General features: G+C 39.9%; 2 protein-coding genes across 5 annotated transcripts in view; one reads left to right on the top strand and one right to left on the bottom strand.

The window, feature by feature from the left end:
- TUT4 (terminal uridylyl transferase 4) overlaps positions 1 to 12876 on the top strand; it is a 45375-nt gene extending 32499 nt beyond the window's left edge. For 3 of the 4 annotated variants that reach the window (XM_048061909.2, XM_048061910.2, XM_067001572.1), the window contains 11 exons: positions 1049 to 1162; positions 2274 to 2351; positions 2710 to 2887; positions 3171 to 3218; positions 3313 to 3395; positions 3852 to 3967; positions 4312 to 4472; positions 5416 to 5513; positions 7974 to 8499; positions 11118 to 11291; positions 12330 to 12876. In XM_048061909.2, coding sequence (XP_047917866.2) covers positions 1049 to 1162; positions 2274 to 2351; positions 2710 to 2887; positions 3171 to 3218; positions 3313 to 3395; positions 3852 to 3967; positions 4312 to 4472; positions 5416 to 5513; positions 7974 to 8499; positions 11118 to 11291; positions 12330 to 12421 — 1668 coding nt within the window. In that variant the 3' untranslated portion in view covers positions 12422 to 12876. The remainder of the gene's footprint in view (positions 1 to 1048; positions 1163 to 2273; positions 2352 to 2709; positions 2888 to 3170; positions 3219 to 3312; positions 3396 to 3851; positions 3968 to 4311; positions 4473 to 5415; positions 5514 to 7973; positions 8500 to 11117; positions 11292 to 12329) is intronic. The other variant, XM_013176294.3, reaches the window with a different exon arrangement.
- A 1055-nt stretch (positions 12877 to 13931) lies between these two features.
- Positions 13932 to 19332, bottom strand: part of PRPF38A (pre-mRNA processing factor 38A) — a 6049-nt gene continuing 648 nt past the window's right edge. The window contains exons 3-10 of the mRNA XM_048061943.2: positions 18812 to 18933; positions 18255 to 18340; positions 17973 to 18083; positions 17450 to 17562; positions 16893 to 16919; positions 16718 to 16815; positions 16330 to 16378; positions 13932 to 14266 (exon numbers count right to left, since the gene is read on the bottom strand). Coding sequence (XP_047917900.1) covers positions 14224 to 14266; positions 16330 to 16378; positions 16718 to 16815; positions 16893 to 16919; positions 17450 to 17562; positions 17973 to 18083; positions 18255 to 18340; positions 18812 to 18933 — 649 coding nt within the window. The 3' untranslated portion in view covers positions 13932 to 14223. The remainder of the gene's footprint in view (positions 14267 to 16329; positions 16379 to 16717; positions 16816 to 16892; positions 16920 to 17449; positions 17563 to 17972; positions 18084 to 18254; positions 18341 to 18811; positions 18934 to 19332) is intronic.

Here is a 19332-nt window from a genome sequence, read left to right as displayed (position 1 = left end):
TTAAGCTGATTATGTGTGTCAGAATCAAGTTCTAATCTCAGAATTCAGTTGTCCATTTCCATGAAAGACAGTAATGTTGCCAGCACGTATTCCAGTGTAAAAGCGAGTCTTGACATCTTCTGTTCTCTGTTGAATGATTTATGTCTTAGGAGAAAGCTGATGAAAACTCTGATTTTTTTTTTTCAATTTTGAACCAGCTACAATACAAGCCACCCTGCCCCAACATACAAAAACCCATCATCACCACCACAAAACCCAGAAAAAAAAGTTAACCACAAGACATAGTGGCTGCTTGTGCATGGGCTTCCCAAGTGTCCATATCTAGGACCATCCCAAAGACTACTGCAGCTTCCTTCTGGCCTTGTTTTACTTCCTATAAAAGTCAGGGAGTAGGAGTGGGCTGATGAGTGTGTGTGTCTGTACTTGATGTTGATATGCCTAGGTCACGCTTGGATTTAAGAGTTTGGAAATACAGTTGTTCTCACTGTTAGCGAAAACAACCAACCAACCAAAAAAACAACTACATTTTATTTTCTCATGATACTATAACAACGTGTCTTGGGGTTTTCATGGGGTTTTCACAGCATCACACAATGGCTGAGATTTGCCAATACATCATGGAAATACTTACAAATTACTTTTAAAAAAACAAAGGGAAAACGAAACAATAAGGAATTATAGAAACAGCTATAGTAACATGAATTTAGGAACAAAATTTTACAATATCAAAATCCGGATGTCAAATGTTGAGGCTTGTTGCATTTGGGCATTTTTGTTTTGTATTTTCATTTTTGGCACATTATAAACCCAAAATATTTTGTTTATTAGAAGGCTTTCTGTTCTTATGTTGGTCTAATTGGGTTCTAGGTTTGCCACATGATGCTTGATTCAAAAGCCTTTTATTTTTCAGGTTTCATAAACCAATTTTTAGTTATGAGATGAATGTGTTCTTTATTACTGGTGGGGCTATGTTTGCTCACTGTCATAGTTATTACTTTTGAATAATATAATGTAAATTCAGTACTTCATTTAAAATGTATTTTTTCAGCGCTGTGACATTGGTGATGCGTCCCGTGGTAGTCTGTCTTCATATGCCTATATCCTTATGGTTTTGTACTTTCTACAACAGAGAAATCCACCAGTTATTCCAGTTCTTCAGGAGGTAAGTTTACAGAAAAATAGACTATGAAAATAAATGCACTGCTGCCTCAAGCCAGACGTGAGATGTGAGAAATCTGTGCGTTTAGGGTTAGATGGATGTATGAAATAGAGGGCACTTCCTCATTAGCAGGCTTCTAACTCCCACTTGGTTTTAGTGGGTAAAGCTTAACAGGAAAGTCACAGCACAATCAGGAATCTGTTAGATTTAAATTCTGCTGTTAAGTTTACTTTGGGATTTTGGCCTTATGGTGATATTTACACGCTGAGCAGGCTTGGACAAAAAATTGGCAGGTGAGGGAGGGAAGGGAATTGTAATGATGAGATTGTGCCAGATGCTCATGAGATGCAAGTCTATCAATTACTGTCAAACTTTTTTTTTTTAAATGCTCAATTATTCAACTGTAAGAGAGAGTTCATTTTCTATTTTGATAAGGTAAGGGGAAAAAGGGGTAACAATTGCTTTGGTATAACTTTAGAGGTACTGGTTTTGTATGTGCCAGGAAACTTTATTTAAGAAAATAACATTTTGTACCTTCCTTGAGTAAGTGGGGGAATATGCTTAGTTAGCTATCTGCCTCTCCCTGGATATGCTGTAACTGTTGAGCACTTCTGAAAATTACCACTTTTGGACTTTTTACTTGTCTGCTTACAAGAAGAAAATGGGTTTAAACACAGCAGTTGAGATTCTGACTTTCTTGGCGCTACTTCAGTAGCGGTTGGGGGTTGTTATTTTATTGCTACCTCTGAGAGTACATTTAAATAATAGTGGAATTTCCCCTTGGCTTTGCTAAAGTCAATGTAATAGAAATCTCATAAAGTCTACTTAGAGATTTTGTGGGCAAGAGGGATGTCGGAATCTTGGTTAGGTAATTTAGTCATGTTTTCTTAGTTGTAAGGAACAATTAAAAATAAAATATCCAAGGACTTTGAGAGAGAGATAGCAATAATACAAAAAGACTCCCAAGTGCTTTACCAATTGGAAATACTGCCCATATAACAAGTAATAGCTAAAATTAAAAGATTTGTATTTTTGTGCAGTTTCTTGATAACTGCAGGTCTTCTACGGTGACTTTGAATTAGAGTGGTAACTGTGTCCCTTTCTATTTTGGCAGATATTTGATGGAAAACAGATTCCACAGAGAATGGTGGATGGATGGAATGCCTTTTTCTTTGATGACATGGAAGAATTGGTAATATTCTAATTCCAGAAGAGTAACTAAACTTAAGGATTGTTTTTATGAGAAAGTGATATATTTTTAACAGTGCAATTCACAAAAGAGTAGTTAAAATTCTGTATTATTACAACTTCCCACATTAATTCTATTTTGCTGAAAGGAGGGTCTGCCTTTTATGTACATATAAAAATATATGTCATGATAAATAATAACATCAGCCCGATCCAGGACTGCTTTTAACTATAGTGACTTGTTAGTTGCACCTTACTGTGACCAAGGGCAAATGTAGACAAACTTATAATTAGAGAGGTGGTTTGCGAGAAGGAAAAATGCTTTTTTAATACCTGTATAAATTGTCTTCGATTGCATGTAGAAGAAGCGTCTGCCTTCTCTTGGGAAGAACACTGAATCACTTGGAGAACTCTGGCTAGGGTTGCTGCGGTTCTACACTGAAGAATTTGACTTCAAGGAGTATGTGATCAGCATCCGGCAGAAGAAGCTGTTAACTACGTTTGAGAAACAGTGGACATCCAAATGTATTGCTATCGAAGGTAATTGCTGAATTTTGGCTCTATTAATGAAGGAGTGATGTATGCTGTTGTTTTGGGATCTGTTCTCATTGTTGCACAGGATCTTTATGTAAGCAAACTACCATCAATGTTTAAAAATAAAAAATAAAAAATTGCAAGTCCTACAGCTTACAAAGTGAGATTAGACTCTAAACTTTTAATAATACATCTTTAAAGTGCTGTTGATAAAAATTAGGTTAATGAAAGTTATGTTACATTACACTTTTTCCAACTCAGATTTGTTTTTCCCCCCTTCTTTACACAGATCCTTTTGACTTGAATCATAATCTTGGTGCTGGAGTCTCTAGGAAAAGTAAGCTATTAATTTCTTCTAATCATTAACAACTACTGTTTTCTAAAGTGTTGTGCCTTTTCTGTTTCCTAATAATTTTATCTTTCTTCAATAGTGACCAATTTCATAATGAAGGCATTTATCAATGGGAGGAAATTATTTGGTACCCCGTTCTACCCAACTGTTGGAAGAGAAGCTGTAAGTTTTCATAGTTTTTAGTAGTTTTTTTACCTTCCTCTGACCACTAAAATGATGAGTCCAGAGCAAATCTCTTGTATGTATTTATCAATTTTATCAACATAATCTATGTAATTATGCATTGCCTCCATAAAATGTACAGCTTAGTATTGGACTTCTGTGGTATAAAATTCACAGGAGTAGTTGGGTGGCTGATGGGTATTCATGGCAGTTTAGCGAGAAGTAAGCTTATTTTGGTGTTTTGTTTTCTTTTCATTGTATGGCATTAAGTATTGCAGAGAACAGCAAAATCAGCTTTAAAACCCAGAAAGAGATTTTTTAGCTATTTATGTAGCTAAAAAAACAGACTCATAAGATGTGAACAAAGGAAGAGGCAAGCTTGCTATTATTCTTTCATTTCTCAGTCTTTTTAAGTGATTGGTTTATACATTGTATCTGTCTGATGCATTTTGATAGGAATACTTTTTTGACTCGAAAGTGCTGACAGATGGGGAATTGGCACCCAATGACAGATGTTGTCGTGTCTGTGGAAAAATTGGTCACTACATGAAAGACTGTCCAAAGAGGAGGAGGTAAGTAATACATAAAGCTAACATTTTAAAAGTAAAAATCTGAGATTGTGATCTGTTCTTCAGAAACTGCTGCCACAGCGCAGCCACACAGACTCTCTCTCAAATTGTATGTACAGCTCACAAAATGGTACTAATATTCAATAGTCCTGGAGCCATCACGTTGAAGAAGACCTTTGCCTCTTGTCTTGGTTCCTGATCACTAATACTTTTCTGGTATTTCTGAAGTACTTATATGTTGGTACAGCTGTTGGTTGTGTAACAGTTTCCTTTGCACAATCTAACAACTCAACGGACATTTTTCTTTGTGGTTTTTGTAATAGTGCTAATAAAAAATTATCATTCAGGTTGAAGAAAAAAGAGAATGAGAAAGATGATGAAAAAGAAGTGAAAGAAGAAGATAGAGAAACGAGAGAGAAGAGGTGTTTCATCTGTGGAGATGTGGGTCATGTTAGAAGAGATTGTCCTGAATTCAAACAAACCCGACAGAGAAATAGTAGTGTGCCAGGTAAGGAAAGTTTGTGTTCTTAGTATCATCTGCAAGTTCTGACATCCCTTCTTTCTAGGTTTCTATTCAGACCTGTTAATTAACTTTTGAACTGCAACTAATGCTTTCAGTCATTGCAAATACAGCTTTTAGATTAAGTGTTGCTTTTCTTCAAGAGAAGTAATACCTATTGAAGTATAGTCTTCGTATGGGTGGTAAAAACATACTCAGCAGTAAGTATAGCCTTCAGAGTCTTGCATTATTTGACTTCCACTCTCGCTGGGTGCACTTAGAAGTAGTAATCATAGTAATAATTGAATACATTTCCTTTTCTAAGTGTTTCTTAAATGTTAGCTAACCCTCTATCATCTGTGAGAGGTAAGTAAATATATTTTCACAAAAAATCAGTGGTCTTAAGTATCACTTCTAAAAGCATGCAGATCCATTAAGAAACTAGATCCACTTTTGAAATTACTTTTAGTATTTAGAGACAAATCTAACTGCAAACCCATTCCAGTTACGTCCTTCAGGGTCCATGGTACTTGAAAAAGTAGGGAAAGACATGATAAATGAAATGTGGAGAGAACCTTGCTGCTTTTCTGTATTCTGATATCCCCTTTTTTCCTCTTTCACCAAAAGTTTCTGCTGTTGCTAATGCCGTTTGAAATCCCGCTACTCACAGCAATAGCGTGGAAACCTGTGTAAAGGAGCACTCCCACCTGTTAGCAAAGTGAACCTTGTTCATGCTAGGATTTGTATTACACAGAATTAGATTTTGGCTTTAGCTGGTGTCAGCTGGTACCAGTAGATGGAAAGTTTTCCTCTTAAAGGCAGGAGACATTAAAGTGATTTACCTACACTGTGTCACATGAGACTTACAATGTCACTGACTCCCAGTTCAGCGTTCATACTGTAATCCATAACCTTGTGTTTTTTATTCAAATTTTTTTTGTTCCTTGATTAGGCACCCAGTTGGTCCGAAGCATGGTAAATTCACAGCTAGTGGCTGTAAGCCAGCAGCAAGTGGAACGACCCTTGCGTACTAGACAGTCATCGGAATGTGTAAGTTCCAATTAGCTACGGTATTAAAGTAAGTAGCTTTAGCAAACCAGCAACCCTGGGCTGCACTAGGAATAGATTTGCCCAGATTTTTTGAATGGACTCTGGACTTTACAATGACAACATTGCACTCTACATTGCCAGTTAATGAAACTTTGATTTGTAACGCAGTGTTTCTTTGAGGACCGTTCATGGTCTTTCAGTATGAAAACCGCATAGTCACATTTCATAGGAGAACTCAATTCTGAAAGGTCAACTTCACTGTTTGTCAAATTTAAGTTAGGGTGGCTTTTGAAGTCTTGTGCTTAGTTATTCTGGAATTACTAAGGGAAGTAAAGCACAGCTTATTGTTAACACGCTAGAGATCTAGGTTTGTGACTATCATGATTCTCTGTGGTTTAAAAAGAGAACTGTCTGAGGGGACTGCCGTGAACAGACCGGGAACATGGGTTAATCATTCCTCAGTTCAGATGTTATACAGGGAAAGAGTCTGCCAGCACAAACTAGAAGCACAAACAGGACAATGGGGGAATGTTTGGTAGTTTTCTCAGAATTTGTTCAAGTGTATATAGAACCAGATAAGATGTGTTTAACTTGCTCCAAAGTGTGATAGATAGCAGAGGGTATTTGAGTAAATACAGCTGTTAACATTTAATGTTATTGAAGTATAGAATACAGTGAAAACTTACTAATTTTAAGCTAGTAGCATGAGAAACTTGTGCCTGCTCATGAAGCTGGCAAGTAAGCAAATGTAGTAATTGGGGCTGCTGATTCCTAATGCTCTTTGTTCAGTTTACTACTTTAGGTGTAAAGTATTTCATAAGTGATGAGACATTTATTGGAGTGTTTGCTCCAGTAACAGACCTTATAACATCATTTTTACTATAATAATATACTGTTAAGGAGGGACTGATACAGTCCTAACCTAATTGAAGGAGTATCCCTGGAGCCTTCTATTTCTGCTTGGGAAATTGAAGCTGGACGTGTGGGTACGCACGTAGGCACATCAGATGCAGTAGGTCCAGTGTATGTGCACAGTGTTGTGTCATCTGGATGTCTTGTGTCTTGGACACTGTGCATGTGTTACATGGCTGTCATTTGGCTGGGATTTCTTGGAGAATGTGTGCTGAGGGTTGTTTGAGGATAGGAAGGGGGAATGTTAGTGGAGCAAGAGGGAATGAAAATAGAAAATAGGGCTGCAGAAGCAGACGTAGAGGCTGGAGCCTAACATTCCTCCTCTCCTGCTGCTGGCATGTCCTATGCATGCTTGTGATAATTTAATGGTTGCAAGAAGGCTCTTCCTTGTTTGATAGAAAGGTATAGGAGGTACTGCAACAGAAACAGGTGGAATAGCAGCAGGGAGCAGTCCCAGCTTCTGGGCTTCAACTTTGCTTAGGCAAAGACACAGCATGCTGCTCAGTGTAACGCTGTGAACGGCTGGCGTGGGGAAGTCCTGTCTTACCTACTGGTTATTGAAGAAAAGTAACTGCCAATGTAAACAGGAGACCAGTCATAGGTAGTGACAAGCTGCTGAGACCTTTAACTTCAGATGTTTGACAGCAGCTGACTTGGAGCTTAGCTGTCTGTGTAGTCTGTGGAGGGAGGCAAGCACCTCTAGGGGAAGATGGAAATCTGAGAATCAGATAATCGTCTGTGACCTAGGCAGACATCTCACATTTGAATCTGTCTTTGGAGGTACCTTTCTCATGCCATCACTGTCTCATTTGAATGTTTAAAAACAAATTACATTAATACTGGTAATAAATTTCGGCAGATAAGCTGGGGTACTTTTTTCCCTGCCAACTGAGTTCTTGAAGTGCTTCTCTGTTTAGTTGTAACACCAAACAGATGAGGTAGGCTTATGCCTGTTTCTGTTGCTGGCGAAAGGGAAAACTTTGTAAGAGCTCTGTAAATGCTGTGATACCGGCTGTTTCTGTTCCTTCAGCCATGACATGACATCAGGATATAGAGATTGAAACTGAGCGTTAGGAGCTTCAATTTCTTGTTTAACAGGTTATATAACAACTAAAGAAATACTTGAAACTTATTTTGGAATCACTTACAAAACTATCTGTAGTAATAAGAACAACTCTGTTTATAAGTAAGTTACCTCTTTAATGAGATTCTGGGCTGTAAATAAACAGGGTAGGGAAGACACTGATGAAAAATCAGAAACAGATGTGTGAGGAGTCTAATGAAGAGCTTGTGGCTAATGTTTGCTTAAAATGATGATTTTGGTGGTGGGATGGGCCGTGTTGGCAGGCCAAATCAACTGCTGGGAAAAAATGTCAGCTGAACTGCTTTTATTTTAACCAGCTGGATGTTGGACTTAGTAGTTGGGGTGTTGCTGGGGAGTGCTCTGCCTTTTTTATAAATAGTCTAATAAGTTGTTTGCTTATTAAAGAAAAACACCATTAAATAGCTAGTGAACTAATCAGAAATACATATTTTTTTCCCCTCCAGTCTGATTCGCATCAATCATCTTATTCTCCACAACCTCAACAATTTACACAGAATTCCTCTCAGCCAGCCTCCATTAACCAGACTCAGCCACAACCAATATCCCAGTCTAAGCACGTTCCACAACCACAGCAGGGTGCACAGCCACCCCATCAGGTCCAGCTGCCTTTGTTTAACTTTCCCCAATCTCCCCCAGGTCAGTATTCCACCTTGCATAACCTGGGACTACTTCAGATGCACCATCACCACCAAATTCAGCTTCCTAACACTTCGTGGCCTATTCACGGGCCTGTTATTCACTCTGCACCGGGTAACCCTCCTCATTCTACAAATGTTCCATTTTCTATGAGATCTGGCAGCAGCACCACCACAAATAACCAGAGCAGTGTAAGCTTGAATGATCCCAGTATCATCTTTGCACAGCCTGCTGCCAGGCCCATGGGAATCCCCAGCACTTCTCATGAGGGACACTGGCACAATCCTGTGACTCCAAACTCACTGGTGAACAATGGCACTGTGGGGAATTCAGGTAATTCTTCTCTGTTGTATCAAACCTCTCACACTTTGTGTACAAATGTTAAGTGTTACAGAAACAGCTAACTCTTCCAATTTGTTTTACATTTTAAAAAAAAAAGCTTAAGAAACTGAGTCAGTACCTTCATTGTCTTAAATTTCCTATAATTTTTATAGGAAAAAAAATTATGCAAGTTGAATCTTTGTAAAATTTTAGGCATGGTCCTATCTGCCATTAATGGCTGTGCAACACATGAGAAAACATGCATTCAACTAAGCGATGTTGGAATAATTGTTTTGAGTCTAAAGTACGTTTCTGTGAGCATGCTTACAAATGCAGTTTCCATTTATGTTGTTACATAGATTATTAGGTGAACGCTGAGATTGCAGCTGTAATGTTAACACTGGCAGAACTATGGTTGTGCAAGCTGAGTATTGTCCCCCTGTATTTAGTGCAGTATACGTGGTCTTATGCAGTCGTTTCTCTTATAGTTTATCCTGCCTCACTTCCTTAATCTAGATATTGTTTCCTGAGAATATGTCGTAAATGTTTCCCCTGCAGCAGGTGGGCAACAGCCTTTTGCCTCATAAGAATAAAGCCAAACACACATGTATGTTTGAGGATCAGAAAAACAGTATATAGTAATTAAAGCCCACAGTTTTCTAAGCAACTTAAAATGTGGCAGCCCTTGAATTTGAACTGTTATCTTTTAAAGCATAATAATGGTCTTTTGATTTATTTTAACTCCTCCTATGTTTAAATATACATAAATATATGTATATATCCATCATATAACATGCTGATGCAGTTCATCAGAAGAGAGAAATTGGGGAAATCTCCTGCACAGCCTTTCTCTGCACTAACAGAGTAATTGGCAGCAACAGTAGATTTTCAGCTGTGAGTCAACAGCACTGAATGAGATACACTATACCACTGAGTTTTTCACACATTTGTTGAAGTGCAGGAGATGCATGTTTTTGTGTTTGAAGCTTTGTGGAGAGTGTATTTAGAGGGTACAGGAACTGCTGCCAGTGCGCTGAGCTTTCAGTGTGCTTTGTCCCTAACCATCCACCGCTTCTGATCTTAATCCCCTGTCCAGGCATCTCTCTCCTCCGTGTCCAGCCCAGCCCTGATTTTTTTTCTCAAGTACCTTCTTCCAAGCCAACTCTTCTTACTTGAGTAGCTGCCTTCTTGCACACTAGCTCTTTGAATCCTAATTTCTCCTCCATTCTCCTTTTTCCCTTAACTAGTCCCATTTTTTATCATGTAGTCCAGTCAGTCTCTGTCTTCAGTCTTTTTCCTTCTGCTCTGTTTCATTGTTTGCTTCCACTGCCGTCTTGCCTGCACAGGTTTTCCAGATTTCTTGTGCTGTCAGTCGCAGTACTTTTTTCCCCCTCACTCAGCTCCATCTATTTCCAGTCTTATTGCACTCCTTTTCCTAGTACTCAGTCCTGCTATTTTTCCTTCTTGTATTTTAATCAGCTTTGTTGCCTTTATGGCTTAGATGCCATTAAGGTGGAGACACTGGGTAGGCACACAGTAAAGATGAGCTGTCTGCCCTGTTTGAAGCCTGCTTTTTCATACTTGCTTGGGACAAGTTGGTAACGCTGAGTTCATGGAAAACTTTGCCTTGGTTCACATAACCTTGGGTTCACATAACCTTGAATTGGAAGGAGAAACTTTACTTTCTTTACAGTAGACGATCTGATCAGGAGTAGGATCATTAGAAGTTTCAGAGGGATGACCATTTTATTTTTACTCCAAAGCCATTCTTTATGTTTTATTATATAAAAGTTACAATTTTGAAACCTGTAGCTAGCTTTTAGTTAGTGAAAGTTGTCTGAAAGTTTTCTGATGAATCTGAAGGGGAACTGACGTACTTTTAGTTACTTAAATTTATTTTTTTTAAATGTACGTTGGTCGTATTTCTAAATTAGCAGGCATTGCTGTGTCTTACAAAACTGGGAGCTATGAGCAAAAAGAGCAGAGTTAATAGCACATATTAATATTAATAGTACATAGTATTTGGCATAAGCTGTTGTGTGTCCTGCCTCCTTGGATGCTTGATTTCTCATGCTAAGTTCTGCAGTGATATTAGATTTGTAAATGGAATAGCTTACAATTTGTGTACTCATCTTTCTCTCTAAAAATGAATTATAAGTTGGTCCAATGATCTATGTATTGAGTTTCTTAAGCACACAGGTATTAGTGAAATTCCAGTGTATAGCTTCTGAGAGTTATTTTTGCAGGATAATAGCTTTCATGTCACACGTCAGTGATAGTGAAGATTTGTGTGGGCTCAGATGTTAATAACGTTGTTCAGAACTTGTATTTTTTGTCATGAGAATGACAAAGTCTAATTTATTTTTGTGTGGAATTGTGAAATTGTAGGTCTTGATTCCACGTATTGATTCATCCTGTGTCTTCCCCTCCAATAAATTCCATTATAGTGAATAATGAATTAATTTAGGTGGTAATTTTTATTATGTATATTAAAAAAAAAAACAGTAGCACGTCAGACTAATCACATTAAGTCCCCTGCAAACTGTTATTTGAGATGTAAATTGTATTTGTGACTTACTGTTTAATTATTTCAACTTGCAATGTGCTTTTCCCTTTCAATTGAAAAATAGATCAGGGTTTCCAAGGACAGTTTGGTAAAATGAACCCTCCTTCTGTCCCTTGGGACCATGGGACCCCTACCCATTTTCCTCTCCTCCGAGGAGCGTGGCCTTACAATATGCCTCAGAACTACATGCAGCAGGGAAATGCCAGCTATCCACCGAACAAACCTTTCTACCCTCAAGGTACTAGAACTAGTATATGAATCAACAGCTCATGCAACATGTCTCTTTACTGTCTCAAAGGCTTTAAAAGCCAAGGATCATGTTTCACTTGCCTAGGCTCCCTGGAACCATAGCGAATCCAAGAGTCAAATCAACACTTCGGCTTCCTGTATGGATGGATGCAAATCTTTGTGGGAGGGAAGGGGCTAAATCCTTCTAAATTCAGAGTCAGCTTGCATTCTGTTGCACTTCCAGCCTTTTTCCTCTTCCACTGCTGGTGTCTCACTGTAGAGCCACCTGTGCTTCGCTAGAGGTTAAGATGATTTGCCCATGAATGTTAAGAATTTGAAGAAAATTTTGTGCTGATTCATTTTATTTGACTTCTGTACGTTGCTTGTGGAATGCCTTACAGACGTGAAAGCTTACAACTTACAAGACCATAGAATAATTGAGGTTGGAAGGGGCCTCTGGAGGTTATCTGGTCCAACTGCAACCAGAGCAGTGCTACCTTCAAAGTTGCATCAGGTTCAGTTATTGAGGGAGCATTGAAGAACTGACTTTATCTCAACTCTTTCTAATGCTAGTGAGGTAAAGGTGTTCAGTGTCTTGCAGGATTGGGAAAGGCAGTAGGAAAACGACCTTCGGCTCCACTAAGAGAGAAACCAGGCCGAAATTTTACTTGGAAGCTTGCAGTTGCTGTGTTGCTGGGTCACGTTGTATAAAATGAGATACTGGCACCAAAGCCTTTTGTCCAAATCTAGTCTGTTTGGGTGTAGCAAGGTTTCCAAATGAGACCACATTTAAGCAATGCGAAATTATTTTTGTTAGCTAAGATTGAAGTAATGAAACAAAATGATGTATTGATGATTCTGAGGGAGTGTTGGAGATAGCATTAAAGTAATACTGCATTGTCCCATTAAATGGGTTAGCTACACAGATAGCACTTGTGTCAATCTTGTAAATTACTTATTTTCTAAGTACGATTAATGCATTTAAAGTAGCCAAGCACTGTTAAATGTGTTTAATTTGCTGAAGTAATTGTAATCCATTTTCTTTTAGCTGGTCCACTGATGCAGAGTAACCAGCGGTTCTCGCTTCTGTCTCAAGGACACCCACACTTGAATCTGAATTACATTCAACAGAAAAAGTGAAATTGAAGGGGGTTGTGGGTGGGTGGGGGGAGGGGAGGAAAAAAATTCAGGTTCTGATCTAAAATCTTAATGCAACATGTTTAGATACAAGATTATTTAAGACTGTTTTTAAACTGTATCATTTGTACATAGATACGAACTATAGTTTTTACTAGTATCACAAAACTAAGTGATACAAATTTCATCTATTTTATTACCCTATTTTTAAGGGGAATTGTGTTTTGTTTTATCTTGATAAACTGTAAAGAGAGAGAATTTTTAAAATTAAGTTCTTTATTTTCTATTAGCTGTATTCATACTTTGGTTGCTTCAGACTTTATATATATTGTTCTAAAAAAATAAAATTAGAAAGGGATTTCATGTGTTTAAAAATTTGTCACTTCTATTCTTTACAGAACTATGTAGTGCCAAAAAAACTTTTTAAAAGAAAAATAAAACTGCAAAAAAAAAGTTAAGACTTCTTCCTCTTCCCTCTTTTATATGTATACTTATATGTGACTGTAATTAGAATAACAAAAACAACTTATATTTAGGTATTAAAGCTAGTCATCTTTCCTCTCTCATTTAAAATGAGACATACAGTCAGTGCGTGTTTCTCCCTGTGCTGTCTTTCTTGTAGAATACTTGATCTGAGGGAAATGTACACCTTTTCTGTTAACTTGATATTAGTTTAGAAAGGGTATTATCTTAAAAAAAATCAAGCTGTACAACGAGGTAACTCTAAAAAGGACCTTCCATAAATTAATTTGGCTTACTACTTTGTGTTGTCACTCATTGGGCAGTATGTGAAAATAGGTGGATAGTAAACATCCCAACTTGTATATGCAGCATACGGTGACAAAACTGCCTGCCCATGCTCCTGAAGCAAGATTATGAATAAAGAGGTCATACAAACTGGACTTAGCACAACTGTGTTCCTGCCATATGTCATTAAATGTACTAAGAACCGTAACTTGAGTAAGAACTTGAATATTTTTCATTTGAAAAACAGGGTTTTACTGAATGCTAACTTTGAGGGATGCTAGAGCTGAGCTATTGTGTCACTCTTCCAGAGGTAGGCCATAAATGCTCTGTGTTCAAAGGAGTAGTTTGCTGTCTTTAAATGTACTCATTAACATAATGCTTTTCAGGCAAAAACTTTTTTTTCTATACTTGAAGCTTTTGAACTGTCTGATACTGGTATCAGAAAAAGCATATTAGACTTAAGGATGATTCTTACAAAGGAACAAGGGACAGCTCTATGTTAAACCTAGTCTTTAAGTTAGCTTTGGCTTTTAGTAAACATAGTGGCTTCTCAATAGCATTGCTTCCTTGCCTGTAATAGAGGTTAAAAATATATTAGAGGTTATAAATATATTTTAGGCTGGTAGTTCTTCAGTGTTTGACTTAAGTTACCAGAGTTAGAATATGTTTAAGCAGCAGCTGTTGGTCATAACATCACCTTGATTTGAAAATAAAGCCAGCTTCAATTAGAAATCTGGAAGTATTACAAAAGACACCAGAAGCCTCCTTTAAAGACAGCCCCCCTTTTATTATTGCTCTTCACTGACTTTTACAGGCCTTGAGAAAAACACTTTAAAAACAATTCCCAAATTCTATCACAAGAATAAGAAAGTAACTACCTAAAGAGGATCTTTAGCTTTCTTTTAGTTAAAAAACAAAGAAATAAAAACACTTATACAAGAAGAGATGGACTAAAGAAATGGGCTGCTAAAGCAGCCAGTACATATTCAGCTGTCCCATAAAGCAGATAGGACAGTATTAGACCACAATGCCAGGCCTCCAAACTACTGGAGTTAGTATTATTCATTCCCTCGACGACTCTTCTTGTGGCTTTTCTTAGATCTGAAACAGAAAACAGTTCAGGTATGTAAGACAGTGATTTTTACTGCATCATAAGATCAACATGATATATAGTGGTTTAGTGTTTTCTATTGTCAAATACAGATTCACAGATTCACAGATTTCTCTAGGTTGGAAGAGACCTCAAGATCATCGAGTCCAACCTCCGACCTAACACTAAGTACTCCACTAAACCATATCCCTAAGCTCTACATCTAAACGTCTTTTAAAGACCTCCAGGGATGGTGACTCCACCACCTCCCTGGGCAGCCCGTTCCAATGCTTAATAACCCTTTCGGTAAAGAAGTACTTCCTAACATCCAACCTAAAACTCCCCTGTCGCAACTTTAGCCCATTCCCCCTCGTCCTGTCACTAGGCACGTGGGAGAATAGACCAACCCCCACCTCTCTACAGCCTCCTTTCAGGTAACTGTAGAGAGCGATGAGGTCGCCCCTGAGCCTCCTCTTCTCCAGGCTGAACAAGCCCAGCTCCCTCAGCCGCTCCTCGTAAGACTTGTTCTCCAGACCCCTCACCAGCTTGGTCGCCCTTCTCTGGACTCGCTCGAGCACGTCCATGTCCTTCCTGTAGCGAGGGGCCCAAAACTGAACACAGTACTCGAGGTGCGGCCTCACCAGAGCCGAGTACAGGGGCACAATCACTTCCCTCGACCTGCTGGCCACACTGCTTCTTATACAGGCCAGGATGCCGTTGGCCTTCTTGGCCACCTGAGCACACTGCTGGCTCATATTCAGCCGACTATCCACCAATACTCCCAGGTCCTTCTCGGCCAGGCAGCTTTCCAGCCACTCATCTCCCAGCCTGTAGCTCTGCTTGGGGTTGTTGCAGCCCAGGTGCAGGACCCGGCACTTGGCCTTGTTGAACTTCATGCAGTTGACCTCAGCCCATCGCTCCAGCCTATCCAGATCCTCCTGCAGAGCCTTCCTGCCCTCGAGCAGATCGACACACGCACTTAGCTTGGTGTCATCTGCAAACTTACTGAGGGTGCACTGGACGCCCTCATCCAGATCATCGATAAAGATATTAAAGAGGACCGGCCCCAGTACCGAGCCCTGGGGGACTCCACTAGTGACCGGCCTCCAACCAGATTTGACTCCATTCACCACAACTCTCTGGGCCCGGCCATCCAGCCAGTTTCTAACCCAGCGAAGCGTACGCCAGTCCAAGCCCCGAGCAGCCAGTTTCTTGAGGAGAATGTTGTGGGGAACGGTGTCAAAAGCCTTACTGAGGTCAAGGTAGACCACGTCCACAGCCTTTCCCTCATCCACCAAGCGCGTCACTTGGTCATAGAAGGAGATCAGGTTCGTCAAGCAGGACCTGCCTTTCATAAACCCATGCTGACTGGGCCTGATCGCCTGCTTGCCCTGCAAGTGCCGCGTGATGACCCTCAAGATAATCTGCTCCATGAGCTTCCCCGGCACTGAGGTCAAACTGACAGGCCTATAGTTCCCCGGGTCTGCCCTCCGGCCCTTCTTATAGATGGGCGTCACATTGGCTAGCTGCCAGTCAACCGGGACCTCCCCCGATAGCCAGGACTGCCGATAAATGATGGAAAGCGGCTCGGCCAGCTCCTCCGCCAGTTCTCTCAGTACCCTTGGGTGGATCCCATCCGGCCCCATCGACTTGCGCACATCCAAGCTCCGTAGCAGGTCGCCAACCATTTCCTCATGGATAGCGAAGGCCACATCCTGCTCCCCATCCCCTTCCACCAGCTCAGGGCACTGGGTGTCCGGAGAACAACCGGTATTGCCGCTAAAGACTGAGGCAAAGGCGGCATTGAGCACCTCAGCCTTTTCCTCATCCTTAGTAACTAGGTTTCCCCTCGCATCCAGTAAAGGATGGAGATTCTCCCTAGTCCTCCGTTTCGCGTTGATGTATTTGTAAAAGGATTTTACAGGATACGCATAATAGCTTTACTGTAACACTGGGTGAGGTACCACACAGAATACTTTAACATTGTAAGAGCTTCAGTTCCTGAGATTCAATGACAAGTAAGACCACCTATGACTGTACGGTCATTCTTAAGAAATATACCAAGAAATACTACCTTTCAGGGGATTTGGAATGACTTCTGTGTCTGTGACTACGGTGGTGCCCTATAAGATAAAAAAAAAAAAGGTAACTGTTACTTCCATAGACCCTGGAATTCTTTTGTTTATGCAATCTGCTTCTGGTGACAGTGTTGTAGATAATAGCAGAGCTCTAGGCTTAATTAGAGCAGTCAAATTAGCCTCCTGGCAAATACCTGAAAAATGCACTCAAGGCAATTTTGTATGTATTGAAGTTCTCCAGCACTGCTTTCATATAACTAACCACTTTATAAGCTAGATTAAACACCTAAACTAGCTTCTTGATACCATGACACAGATTTTTCTTGCAGTGGATATTCTACTGAAAAAGATATGCCAGATTTTACGTGTAAACTATGGAAATACCTGGAGATTTAGATCTTGATCTGTGGCGCCTCTCCCTAGATCTGCTCCGGTGTCGTCTTGGGCTTTTGCTGCGATGCCTCTCCCGGCGTGGTGATGGACTGAGAGAAAAGAATCTTGTAAGATAGCCGTACTAAAGACATACACTCTGAGAATAAATAATAGAATAAAAGACTACCTTCTTCTCTTTGGAGAGCGGCTTCGCCTGTAATGGGGAGAAAAAGAGGGTCATTTAAAAAAAAAAAAAGAACCAGCAGTTTCATTTCCTGCATTCCACAGCAACAGCGCCACAGCTTCCTTTGCACTTTCTCATGTTCCCAGTTAGTGTTTGTTTGGCCCGATGCATGAGAGGCAGTGCATGCTTCTGCTCTGGCCCATACAGTGAGCTGAAGAGTTAAATTGTGATATTTTTTTTTTCGGCTTACTACCAGCAAGAGTAATTGGATTTTCTCTCCAACCTTTGGTTTACATGAAAACAAGCACTTGGTTCTCCTTAATATCTTCATTCTATTGTCAGATTTAGCTAACATCGGCCAGCAAGTTTAAGTTACTGAAGAACAAGGGAAGGGTACGGACAAATGTTGACTGCAGCTGTGCACTGCAACTCCTTACTTTAGGAAAGTGACTAAAGGAATTAGGTGTAGGAGATTCTGCTGAATTGTCACCTTTACTTCCGTGCTTCACGTTCTGCAGCATTATAGGTAAAAGTAACGCTTAAAAAGAGCCATGTGTCACCTTCGTGGAGACCTGCTCCGGCTCCGCCTGTATCGCACGGCTGGAGATCTGCGAGGTTTATCAAGATCCCTGTAGCCTCTTCTGCGGTGGTCAGGAGAGGGTGCTCGCTCCAGCTGGAAACAGTGGGGAAAAATATTTCTGTAACTAGTTCCATTTTTTTAAAATCAGTAAGGACTTCTGAACAATAAATAAATGAAGTACAGCAGAACTGACTATGACTGTCACCATAACTTTCATCGTCACCCTCTCTCCTGTGTACATAAAACAACTGACGTGAACACATTTAGGTAGCACAGAACAGATCCAGGTCTGTGAGTTTCAGCAGACAGGAAAGCTTTACAAAGCACTTTAGAGTCTAAAATATTCTCACTGGCAGCTTATATGAAAATCCATCAGGGGAGGATGTAAGAGCTGTAAACAGCTTTCTGAGGCTTCCCCTCAAATATTTCTCATAGGCCACAAAGACAGGGGTGATCCATCCGAGCACCGGTTTAAACAATCCCTCTGCAAATAGGTCACTAACCTTTTCGTCTTCCTCCTCTTCCTCCTCACTAGATTCTACATCATCCATGTCTTCTTCCAAAGCACTAACACGAGGCTCAAGTTGCTCAGCTTCTTCCAGAACATACCGTTTCTAGAAGAAATTACAACTTTATCTTACACAGCTCAAGAACAAACACCTAAGGAGGCAGCTCACATGCCCATCTTACATGCCCAAAGGGCCTGAATTGCAGCTTCCTGCAACAAGCCAGCAGCTGATACAACTACTAAATCTGATGCAGTTAGACCATCCACTTTTCCGAACCTGTAATCGAGGCAGAATGATATCGCACACACGTTCCTCATGGAGTAGTTCATCAATAAATTCATCCACGTGCATCAACTCAAATTCTAGGGGGGAGAAAGAAGAATTTAAAAAACAAGATTAATGCTAGCTGATAAAGACAAAACACTTCAGACTTTATTGAGGGTGCTGTACACATAATTTTAAAGTCATGATAAGGGAAATCATTAGATCTGTCTTGCAGAAATGGGAAACAATGCATAGCTAGCTAGGACTAGCAGATTCTCAGTGCTCACATGAGTGGTGTCTCTGGTATTTGTGGAACTGAGTTTCAGTATACAACAGAAAACAAAAGCACTTGAGGAAAGCAAAATAAGCAAGGCAGTTCTTGTTTGTACACATCAGCAAGATCAGCAACAAACTAGCCAAAGAATGAACAAGTAAAAGCAAAACTTTAAAAATATGTTTTTCCCCATTTTAAGCTGTATTACCAAAGAGAATATTTATCGTGTTACATTTTTCTATCAAGAGGCCATCTATGAGGCATCGAGAAATCAAAATAGTGTAAGGCTGCTTACCCCCATTTCTGTTCTGACTTTTTATTTTTCGATAATCATTGTAGAGCGGTTCAAGATACTTGTAGCAGTCAATAGCTGTGCCCGTCAGCCTCATGTACAACGCACCGAGCATTCGGACGTACCTAAAAGGCAAACCATTCTGCTTATTTGAATTGTTTGCATAGTTAGCAGTTTGGGTAAAAGGAATTTCTGAGAGAAATTTCTCAGAGATTTCTGAGGAAAACTGGTACACTATCATAAATTCCTCCTTCAAATACTCGAGTAGATACATGTACTTTGTGCGGGTTTATTATGCATGCAGGAGTCGCATTATCACTTCCAGTGATTAGGGAAACAGAAAGTAGCTGATTCTGGCTGCGTTAATGCACTTCATTCCATGTACTTCAGGCAGAGCTGCGTTATCACAGATAGAGCACACCATGAAGGCGAGCAATTTCAACAACCTAGATGACATGGAGAGCAAACTCTTCAAAAGCAAGAATAAGGCCCTGCACAAGGAAGAAAAATTTTACCACATACAA

Source organism: Anser cygnoides, chromosome 8 (genome assembly GCF_040182565.1).
Source record: "Anser cygnoides isolate HZ-2024a breed goose chromosome 8, Taihu_goose_T2T_genome, whole genome shotgun sequence".
NCBI lineage: Eukaryota > Metazoa > Chordata > Aves > Anseriformes > Anatidae > Anser > Anser cygnoides.
This window is presented reverse-complemented; position numbering and strand designations above follow the sequence as displayed.